The sequence below is a fragment of the Scyliorhinus canicula genome, chromosome 19 (assembly GCF_902713615.1).
Source record: "Scyliorhinus canicula chromosome 19, sScyCan1.1, whole genome shotgun sequence".
Taxonomy (NCBI): Eukaryota; Metazoa; Chordata; class Chondrichthyes; order Carcharhiniformes; family Scyliorhinidae; genus Scyliorhinus; species Scyliorhinus canicula.
The window spans coordinates 40,250,454-40,261,534 of record NC_052164.1 but is presented as its reverse complement, the minus strand read 5'-3'; the positions used below and the strand labels follow the sequence as shown (position 1 = coordinate 40,261,534).

Here is an 11,081-nt window from a genome sequence, read left to right as displayed (position 1 = left end):
ATAAAATATAATACTTCTCAAAAAACGGCAAGCTTTGAAGAACTATTTCTTGTTTCAGTCTGTATGAAATGTGTTATCGAATATACCTTCTTTACATTTGTGAGTTCACAACCGTAAAATCTAACATCTGTTGTACAAAAGACATCATGGCCATCCATTTAGCTTAGCACACATATGATGAAGATTTCACAACATAAAAATATTGCAGCGATAAATATTAATAAATTAGAATAAATAATCAAATAGAAAATTACATCAAGATATTCTTTGCTCTTTGTCAGTCACCACAGAATTCTGTTATTCTATAAATAACAGTCAATTTAAATAAATTATTCCAGTCTCTGCTGAACATGCGATTGATTTTTATTTCAATTTCTTCTGCGGACTTGTGCCATTAAGTAAAGGAGCTGTTGTAAACGGGCCCTGGTCTCAGCGCGGATTATTTCCCAAGCACAGTTGCTGAATGTCTGGAAAAACAGAATATATTTTAAGGAAAACCCAATGGAAAATGAACAGATCTAATTACGGTCAAATAAACTACAATCCAACTAATCACAGAGTCATTATCAATTGTCCCACCTTCTGTTTGAGAAACTTCCTCAGTTTCCTGAAGTATTTTTGAATGGTGGAGTTTTTCCTCAGTCTGGCCTCTGAGCCCTGTTTCCTGGCACATTCTTCCAGCTCACTGAGCTGTCGGTCTAGGAGAAGGCGGAGGGTTTTCCACCTTGTTCCGGTCCCAGGTGACTGAACCCAGTTCATGCTGTAGATCTTGCTGATGTGACGCAGGGTCTGATGGACAATCTGGATCCTGTCCTGTGTCTGGGGAATATATACACAATCAGATTAAGATGATGCATTTTTGTTTTTTTTAATAAATATTTCATTAATATATTTCATTTATGAAATTCAAAATAACAAGAAAAATCAACACATCTACAGATATGAAAACAGAATCATAAAACAACCTCTCATGAAACCTGCCACTCCCCTCCCGTCAACTCCCCCCCCCCCCCACCCCGAGTAACAAAAGGTGACAATTTCCTTGAAAAATACAGTAAAAGGCTTCATCTCCCATAGAATCCCGTCGTTGCTCCCCTCAACTTTTCTTTGACTTTTTCAAGGAATAGGAACTCAATCAGGTCCCCAAGCCAAACCGAGGCACTGGATGGAGGCGGAGAACTCCATCCCAGCAGAACTCACTTCCGAGCAATGAGGAAGGAGAAGGCGACGCCATTGGCCCCTGCGCCCGTTTGCAGCTCTGATAAGTCTGACACCCAAAGTATGGCCGCTAAGGTTAGGGCTCCAGCTCAATCTTCAGGATCGCCAACATGGTGCTAAAGAAGGAGACCCCAAAACCCATGACCTCGGGACAAAACCAGAACATATGCACGTCTGTTACCCGGACCCTGTAAACAGCACTGTAAACCTGTCGTCCCCCCCCCCCCTAAAAAGAAGTGACTCATTCTGAAATTGGTCAAGTGGCCCTCAAAACTACCCGAGGCTGGATGAAACCAAACCTGGCCCAGGTGGATGTGGAGTTCACCCTGCGAAGTGCCTCACACCTCGTCATTCAATATGGGCCCCATCTCCTCCTCGCACATCGACTTAACCCCCTCCACTGACACCAATCTCCTGACAAGACCCATCCATCAATATCTCCTTCCTCGGACCCTGTGAGTGAAATAACTCTCTCCATTCGAGATTTTGGTGGCACCTCGGGGAATATCGGAAAAATCCATTTTGCAAAATTGTGAACTTGGTGATATCTGAATGAATCTAATCTGAGAATGCAGAGGTGATGGCTGACTGGGAGTTTGTGTTGTTGGAATATTTAGAGATGATGAGTTTAAAAAAATAAATTTAGAGTACTCAATTCATTTTTTCGAATTAAGTGGCAATTTAGCACGGCAAATCACCTGCCGTGCACATCTTTGGATTGTGGGAGCGAAATCCACGCAAACATGGAAAGAATGCGCAAACTCCACACTGACAATGACCCAGAGCCGGGATCAAGGTTGGGACCATCGGCACCACTGAGGCAGCAATGCTAACCACTGTGCCACCGTGCCTGCACCAGAGATAATTGAGTTATGTTATATTACAGTAGTTATTGGATTCTGTTCCAGTTTATAGAGGACATAAATTGATGAGAACACCTGGAAAGTATTAGAATAATGGAGCTCCCCTTCCACTCCGCTGCCACATCCCCCTAACCCCACCAAACCTTTGGGCACTAAGGGACAATTTATCATGGCCAATCCACCTCACCTGCACATCTTTGGACTGTGAGAGGAAACCAGGGCACCCGGAGGAATCCCACGCACACGGAGCGAACGTGAAAACTCCACACGGTCACCCTGGGCCTCTGCCGCTGTGGCAATCTGATGCTTCACCTGAGTTGCTTTCTGGGCAGTTTGGTTTTTGTTTATTTGTAGAGGGAGTCTGTCATTGTCCTTCGACTCTCAGGGAAGGGCGCAGAGGCAGGTCTCACACCTCCTCAGTCAGACAGGAATTGGACCAGCGCTGGTGGCAGCATCCTGGACTAGCCAATGAGCTAACCAGCCCACCAATATCAACACAGTGACCATCGAGTGAATGCAATGGAGAGTGGACAGGTATGTGTGTGGAATCCACAGATGAAAGGGCCCTGCCTGAACTGTATAGGACGATTGATGGTAAGAAGTGGATAGACAGTGAGGGAGTAAGAGGGAGAAGACAGAGATGCTAATGGGTAGTGAGGTGATGAAGGAATTGAGATGATTAGCAGGCACAAGTAACCTTTGAATGATGCTGCAGACTTGGCAGGCTCCCCAACAGGGTGCATCACAGCTCAATGAGGTTCCATTCCCTACATCAGTCTGAGGGAACGAGGAAGAGAGTCTTTACCCGGGGGTTTGAGGTTCAAAGCAGGAGCTCCTCATTTCCACTGACAACTTCAATGAACGACCTGCTCTGTCCCATCCTGGATTACGGTGGTTGATCTTTATCGTGTTTTTCGCACATTTCTGATGGAATAAATGATAATAAGCCCAGTGTTCACTCACCTGCAAACCCTCAGACAGTTTCACCAGATTCAAGGTCTTGGTTGTCAGCGCAAACCTCTCCCTGACACATTGCCGAGGGAAGCGACCCGCCTGAGAGCAAGACAAACACTGTGTCAACCCAGATCAGAAACAGTAATGCTGCAGATTCGCTGACCATAAACTGTGCAGCGCTGCAAACCCCAGAACCATTTCCTGAGAGAATGCTTCAAAACAAATGGACCCAGTGCCGATGGGGAATTGTTTCTGGCTCCAGCTTCAACTCACCATTTCATTCAGTTTGCTGAGTGTCTCTGTGTTGAGAACTTGCTGTAACTGCAGCCTCTCACAGCCCAGACTGAGGGTCCCGGACAAGAGGAACAACACCGTCACAAAGCTCCAAATACTGGCCAGAGCATGAGCAACCGAGCCAGAGTGAGACACGGAGCTGAGGATCACACACTGACCGTAACCGGGTTCAACTCCGACAAATGTTGTATTTTCACCGAAAGAATCACCGGGAGTGAAAATGCAACCGCTTGCAGCAGGAGTAACCGCCTAAACTCTCCTGCGAGTCTGTGTGTGTATCTGCCAGTATGTGTGTGTGTGTGTGTGTGTGACTCTCTCTCTCTCTGTCTCTGTGTGTGTGTGTGTCTCTCTGTGTGTCTGTGTCTGTGTCTCTGTGTGTGTGTGTCTCTGTGTGTCTCTATGTGTCTGTGTCTCTATGTGTCTCTCTGTGTGTCTGTGTCTCTCTGTGTGTCTGTGTCACTCTGTGTGTCTCTGTCTCTCTGTGTCACTCTGTGTGTCTCTGTCTCTCTGTGTGTCTGTGTGTATCTGGACTGTGTTGGGAGGATCTCTCTCTAGCATCCTCTCCGTGTTAAGAGGAGGGTCTGGCGATCAGCGGTGTTACGTTGGGAAAGTGAAATCTGCTTTCGGTTGTTTCTTTTACAAGGCGAATAGTTAGTCTGCTCCCAGTGTGAGGGAAGGAATCTGAAAGCTGGAAATTCCTCAACCAGGGCCGGGAAGAGCCCAAATAGAAAAACACAAACAGCGGCCGGTTCTAACTCAAAGCTCCAAGAATATGGATCAATATTATTAATATCAATTTTGGAAAAGCAGATGATTTCCTTCAAGTTGAACGGATTCACATCAAGGGCACAATAAGGGGGCAGTTGGTTAGAACGGTTTGGCTGTAACAAAGGTTAACCTCCCCTTCAGATCCTTCTCTATATGTCTGCACCTTAAGAAGTCTTACAACACCAGGATAAGTCCAACATGTTTGCTTCAAACACTAGTTTTCGGAGCACTGCTCCTTCCTCAGTTGAGACTTTTCACTGTGCTCAGCCCAGTCCAACGCCAGCATCTCCATATCATGTCTGCACCTTGACACGGGTCGGTCAGGCCTCTGCACAATGGTCAAGTTTTAGGCTGGGTGGATGGGGCTGGAAGGGGGCTGTCCTCGTTTGCTTTTATCATCTATCTCAACGTAGGCAGAGAATTTCCTGCAGTGGCTTCTCTTCCTGCTGAAGGACGGCTGCATTACCTCTGGTGTCCCCTAAGAATCAATCCTTGACCTCTCCCATTTCTCAGCTGCATGCTACCTCTCAATGACATCATCTCAAAACACCGGTGTGCTGATCAAACTAATTCGAATATTGAAACGTCTCAGAATCTGAGGGGGGTTGGCTGGATACAAGCTGACAGGAGGGCATCCTCTTCCAGAGGATTCTAGAACTAAGGTGCACAGTTTAAAAATAAAGACTCCCCATTTATGATGGAAGTAAGGAGGAATTTGTTTGTCTCAGTGGCTCATTAATCTTTAGAATTCGCTTCCTCAGTAAAGCAATCCCCTCGGTCATTGCAGATATTCAAGGGGAATCTAAAAGTGTGTCCCGGGGGAGAGGGACAGACAGGAAAAGTTTTTTTTAGAACTATAGAGTACCAATTACTTTTTTTCAATTAAGGGGCAATTTAGTGTGACCAATCCAACTAACCAGCACATCTTTTGGTTGTGGAGATGAGACCCATGCAGACACGGGGAGAATATGCAAACTCCACACAGACAGTGACCCAGAGCCGGTATCGAACCCGGGTCCTCGGTGCCCTGAGGCAGCAGTGCTGACCTTTGCACCACTGTGCTACTTTGGACAGAGAGGAAAAGTGAGGTTAAAGTTACCAGCAGATCATAGAGGCAGCACCTGGCACAGTAATTAACACTGCTGCCTCACACCCAGGTTCAATTCCAGCCTCTGGTGATTGTGCGGAGTCTGCACGTTCTCCCCGTGTCTGCTTGGGTTTCCTCCCGGTGCTCCGGTTTCCTCTCACAGTCCCACGATGCACAGTAAGACGTCTTACAACACCAGGTCACCTGAAGAAGGAGCTGCGCTCCGAAAGCTCGTGTTTGAAACAAACCTGTTGGACTTTAACCTGGTGTTGTAAGACTTCTTACTGTGCTCACCCCAGTCCAACGCCGAAATCTCCACATCACAGTCCCAAGATGTGCAGGTGTGATATTTGACCCTGAAATTAGTTTCTGACCACATCGACGCCACAAGTAAGACTGCCCACCCCCCCCCCCCCCCCCCCCCCCAATCACACTTGTCCCCCTCTCTGGCTGAGCAACTCTGAAGCTGAAATTTCCATCCATAGCTTTGTTACCTCCGCGTTTGGTCACTCCTACACCTGCCTGATCGACTTTCCACATTCTCCCCAATCAAAACCTGTAGTAATTTATGTCTGAGATGGATTTTGGCATAAATCATGAATCTTGTTCTCTCATCGTACCTGAATTTGCTGATTTATGACGCCGAGTTAAGCAATGCCTTCATCTTTAAATTCTCCTACTTGTTTTTAAGTCTTCTGTTGTGTGTGTAATCATCTCCAGTCTCGAAAACACTCTGACATATCTGTCCACCTCCAGATCTGGCCTCCTGGATTCCAATGTTCATTTTTGAGGCGCAGTCTTCAGCTATCTCAGCGTTAAAATTAGGAATTCCCTCCGTAAACTTCCGCATTTCTCCACCTCCCCTTCCTACGGCAAGACCTTCCTGAAAAGTTCCCTCTTTTACCAGCTTTTAGCCATCTGTTCTTTTACCTTCTTACGTAACTTGATGTCAAATTTACTTTACTGTGTTCCTGATAACACTGTGATTGTTTGGTTACATTAAACACAGATTCTTGATGTGAATGGCTTGTTTCTGAATCCTCTTTCACCCCCGCCCCCAGATAACAATCCCTCCTTTCTGTAAATCCTCCTCGCCTCAGTGTCCAGCTTCTATTCACCGCTCAGACCTGATGTGTTTTTTCACACATTTCTCTTCCTCTCCTGATATGACTTTGTAAACATACAGACGCTGTTTGATTCGACTCCGGCTCTGGCTGTAGGTTCAACTCACCATTTCATTCAGTTTGCTGAGTGTCTCTGTGTTGAGAACTTGCTGTAACTGCAGCCTCTCACAGCCCAGACTGAGGGTCGCGGACAAGAGGAGCAACACCGTCCCAAACCTCCAAATACTCGCCAGAGCCATGAGCAACCGAGCCAGAGTCACACACCGATGTGAAAGATGAGAAAGCGGCGGCTTCGTGGTTCAGCGGCGAGAAGGGTTCTTGTGAAGCGAATGAAAGTGGGAAAGTCGAATGGGAACCGCTTGTGATCCGGGAGCGAGCGCCTGTGTTGCCGAATGGAGTGAGTGTGAGTGTGGACTCTGCTGGGAGCTGGCACTGGTGTCGCCTTTAACGTGTGGACATGACATTGGAAAAGTGAAAATGGGCTGGAGGATTTGTGCTCGAGCTGCAGGAGATCAATAGTTTGTGCGGTTTCTCTCTGAGGTCAGGAAGCTGAAAACTGGAGACTCCGGAAGCAGCGAGAGGGAAATCCCTGCGAGAAAATACTAAACAGCGCTGGCTTCCAGCTCAGTGTTGTGAAGCTTCACATCACCCGGGGGCAGTAAGGTGGTGGAGAGGGAGGCTCTGTATTGGGGGGGCAGTAAGGGGGTGTAGAGGGAGGCTCAGTATTTGCGGCAGAAAGGTGGTGAAGGGGGAGGCTCAGTATTGGGGGGGGGCAGTAAGGTGTAGAGGGAGGCTCAGTATTGGTGGGGGGGGGCAGTAAGGTGGTGTAGAGGTAGGCTCAGTATTGGGGGCAGTAAGGTGGTGTAGAGGGAGGCTCTGTATTGGGGGGCAGTAAGGGGGTGTAGAGGGAGGCTCAGTGTTGGGGGGGCAGTTAGGTGGTGTAGAGGGAGGCTTAGTATTGGGGGGGGGGCAATAAGGTGGTGTAGAGGGAGGCTCAGTGTTGGGGGGGCAGTTAGGTGGTGTAGAGGGAGGCTTATTATTGGGGGGGGGCAATAAGGTGGTGTAGAGGGAGGCTCAGTATTGGGGGGTGGGTTTGCAGGGGGAACATGTATTGGGGTCTGGATTTGATCATCCGGATTATAGAGACACCGAGAGCGGGAATCCGGTGCGGCGGCTTTCCGAGCTGACCCGGGGCCCCATTGCCTCTGAAATGCACCGGGACCCGGTGTGTTCACATCGCGCTTGTCCTCTCCACACTTCACAGCTTGAACATTGCAGAGAGCCCGGCTCAGAGCCCAGGCTCCCCGCTTCATGGACACTGACTCCGCTCCCATTGAGCTGTCCCACAATCTGCTCTTTCACTGGCACAACTTGCTCATTTCCCGCTGCTTTTCTGGAGCCGTTTTCAATAGTTTGACTGAAAGAATATTTCATCTGCTCCGATTCCGAGGGTGAAAGTGATTCCTTTCCCTCTCCTTTCACCCCGTTTCTTTCTTCTCTCTCTCTCTCTCTCTCCCGGGAAAGCGGCCGCCTCAGTTTCTCTCTGGAAATGAACCTTGTTGTCAGTTTGTTCCAAAAGCGAAAGTGCCTCAGGGAAAGTGAGGGCGTTTTGTCATTTCCGAGAGGGAGGAGAGTTTGTGAAGCGAGCGGCTCGTCACTGAAAGGCCTGAGGGGGAAATGGGAAAGGGTTCCGGATATTCGGGATATCCCAGCTTCCACAGGGAATGTCACCCAATCCCTCACAGCTGGAACTCGGATAGAAATCACCATGTCCACCGTTACCAAATAAAATCTCAGGTCCACTCACTGAAATCTGTGCCAAATTTGACTTATTTTACTCATTGATGGGATGTGAGGTTCGCTGGCAAGGTCACTGTGTGCTTCTCATCTCTAATTCATAAAATCATACAATCCCTACAGTGCAGAAGGCAGCCATTCAGCCCATCCAATCTGCACCGACCCTCTGAAAGATTTTCCACTCCAAATAATTGCCAATCACCAAACGCCACATCTGCCATGAACCAGCAAAATCAGACTGCATATTAACATTGAATTTTTGAAAATATCTGAGAATATTGATGCATGTATTTAAGGTTGTTGCCACGCGCAATTTTATTTAAACGCAGAAGCACTTTAATGCCAGTATCGATTTTACCTCTGTTGGAAACCTGATTCAACATTACTGAAAATAATACAGGCTCAATGTCTGGTGACACTGGGGTGTAATTGTCTTTCTGTTTTCAAATTCAAAAGTTAATTTCAGAAACTAAATCTGTCCTCAGACCCAAATTGTCAAAACTAGTTTTTGGAGCCTATCGAAGGCCTGTAAACAATTTCAGCGATGATCCATTGATCCTGAGCTGAGGTGGGTTTTTTGTGTGGGGACAGTTTTCAATATGTGTTTGATTTGAAAACAGAATTACATTTATGTAGCGCCCTTCCTGACAACAGAACATCACAAAGTACACGACTGCTGATGTAGTACATTTGAGGCATTGTGACTGTCGTAATATATGAAACACGTTTGCCAATTTGTGCTTCACCTATCAACAACCAGTGTTGTGATCATGAACAGAAAAACACCCCAACATATAAATTAGGAGCATCATAGGCCACTCGTCCTCACCATCCTATCCCACCATTCGATAACATCCTCTCCGATCTGATTGTAAACTCTGATTGCTCCAAGTGCCATTAATCTTTCACATTCTGCAACCTGCACAGAGCCAGGATCATTGAATACATCCAAGCCCGATTTGGACAGTTGTCTGATCAACAAATGAGTAAAAGTGATGGGGGTAAGTAGGAAATGGGATAAGGCCACAATCAGATCACTTAAGACAAAATTGAATGGTGGAACAGAATTGGTCTGCTCCTCCTTGTGTTCTGATGTCATACAGTCAGTATTCAAAATTCTATCGTATCAATTCCATATCACCAGTCAGGCCAGCATTTGTTGCCCATGCCTAATTGCCCTTGAGGTTCATGGCTCCTAGGCCACATCAGAGGGCTGTGAAGAGGCAATAACATTGTTGTAGCCACATGTAGGCCAGAGCGGGGATGGGGCATCAATTTCCTTCCCGAACAGACATGAGTGCATCAGGAAAGTGTTTTGTACAATATCGTGCTTACTATTACTGCGATTGATTAACTAAATTCAAATCCCATCAAAGTGTGTAATTTTCACCAACATCCTCTGAGCATAAGCCTGAACTTCTGCATCATTAGATCGCAAAATTGTCACCTCAACACTGCAACATCTCCAAACTCAATCCCATTTCTCCCTGTCCCTTCTGAATTAATGCCTTCATCTTTCGCTTTCTTATTCTTTTCTTTTAAACAAACAATTTTATTGAGGTACTTTTCGGCATTGTAAAAAGTTACAGATATCAAACAGTAAAAAAAAACAAAAATATGCAAAAACCAACGTAAAATCAACGCCTCAATCGACCCATACTGCACAGGCCCGCTCCTCTCCCATAGACAGTGCCTGCCTATTTATCGCCACTACTCTACTCTAATCCCCCCCCCCCACCCACCCCCTGCTGACATTCACTCTCCCGTCAAGAAGTCGATGAATGGTTGCCAACTTCGGGCAGACCCCAGTACAGATACCCTCAAGGCAAACTTAATTTTTTCCATACCCAGAAAACTAGCCATGTCTGAAAGCCATAGTTCAGTCTTCGGGGGTTTTGAGACCCTCCATGCCAGCAGTATGTGCCGCCGGGGTACGAGGGAAGCAAAGGCCAAAACATCAGCTTCCTTCCTCCCCTGCACTCCCAGGTCTTCCGAAACCCCAAACATTGCCACCACTGGACTCATCACCACCCTTGTTTTAAGCACCCGGGACATGATCCCCGCAAACTCCTCCCAGTACCCCCTAAGCTTAGGACATGCCCAAAACATGTGAACATGGTTCGCTGGTCCTCCCGCGCATCTAGCGCACTTGTCCTCTACCCCAAATAATTTGCTCATCTGAGATATCATCATGTGGGACGGTGTGCGACCTTAAATTGAATCAGGCCGAGCCTGGCACATGTTGCGGTTGAGTTTACCCTACTCAGTGCTTCAGCCCACAGCCTGTCCTCCATCTCCCCACCCAGCTCCGCCTCCCATTTGAGTTTCAGTTCCTCCGTCTGGGACTCTTCCCCCTTCATGAGCACCGTGTAAATATCCGAGACTCCTTCTCCCCAAAAGATTATTCTGTCCTGAATCCCCGTTGGCGGGAGGCGTGGGAAGGATGGGACCTGTCTGCGGACAAAGTCCTGCATCTGTAAGTACCTAAAGTCATTTACCCTTGCCAGCTCAAATTTCTCTTCCAAGCCCCTCAAACTCGCAAAGCTCCCCTCCAGGAACATATCGCCCACACTCCTCCCAACGCCCAACCCCATGTTCGAAAACCTCCATCCATGTTCCCGGGGCAAATCAATATCACATATAGGAGCCCAGACCGACGCACCTACCTCCCCTACATGCCTCGTCCACTGGCCCCATATCCGCAGGGCCGCCCCCACTACCATGCTGGTGGAGTACTTGGCCGGCGACAGCGGTAGAGGAGCCATGACCAGGACTGCCAAACTGGTGCCCCTGCACAAAGCTGCCTCCACCCGCTCCCAGATAGACCCCGTGCCCACCATCAACTTCCTTATCATGGCTATGTTAGCCGCCCAGTTCACTTTCTTATTCTGGATGTCATACCAAGTCCTCTCAGCCTCAGTGCCAGAATTTCATCAAAGGATGGCATGGTGGCACAGTGGTTAATGCTACTGTATC

The 11,081-nt window shown here is 47.5% G+C and overlaps 1 protein-coding gene across 1 annotated transcript; it reads right to left on the bottom strand.

Annotated features, from left to right (window-relative positions):
- Positions 1-368: 368 nt before the first annotated feature.
- LOC119953988 (interferon alpha-F-like) lies at positions 369-6,547 on the bottom strand. The gene is made up of 4 exons (XM_038778764.1): positions 6,416-6,547; positions 3,045-3,134; positions 580-819; positions 369-467 (listed from the first exon to the last, which is right to left on the bottom strand). Exons 1-4 carry the CDS (start codon positions 6,545-6,547, stop codon positions 369-371), a joined length of 561 nt encoding a protein of 186 aa, XP_038634692.1.
- Between the last annotated feature and the right edge of the window lie 4,534 nt (positions 6,548-11,081).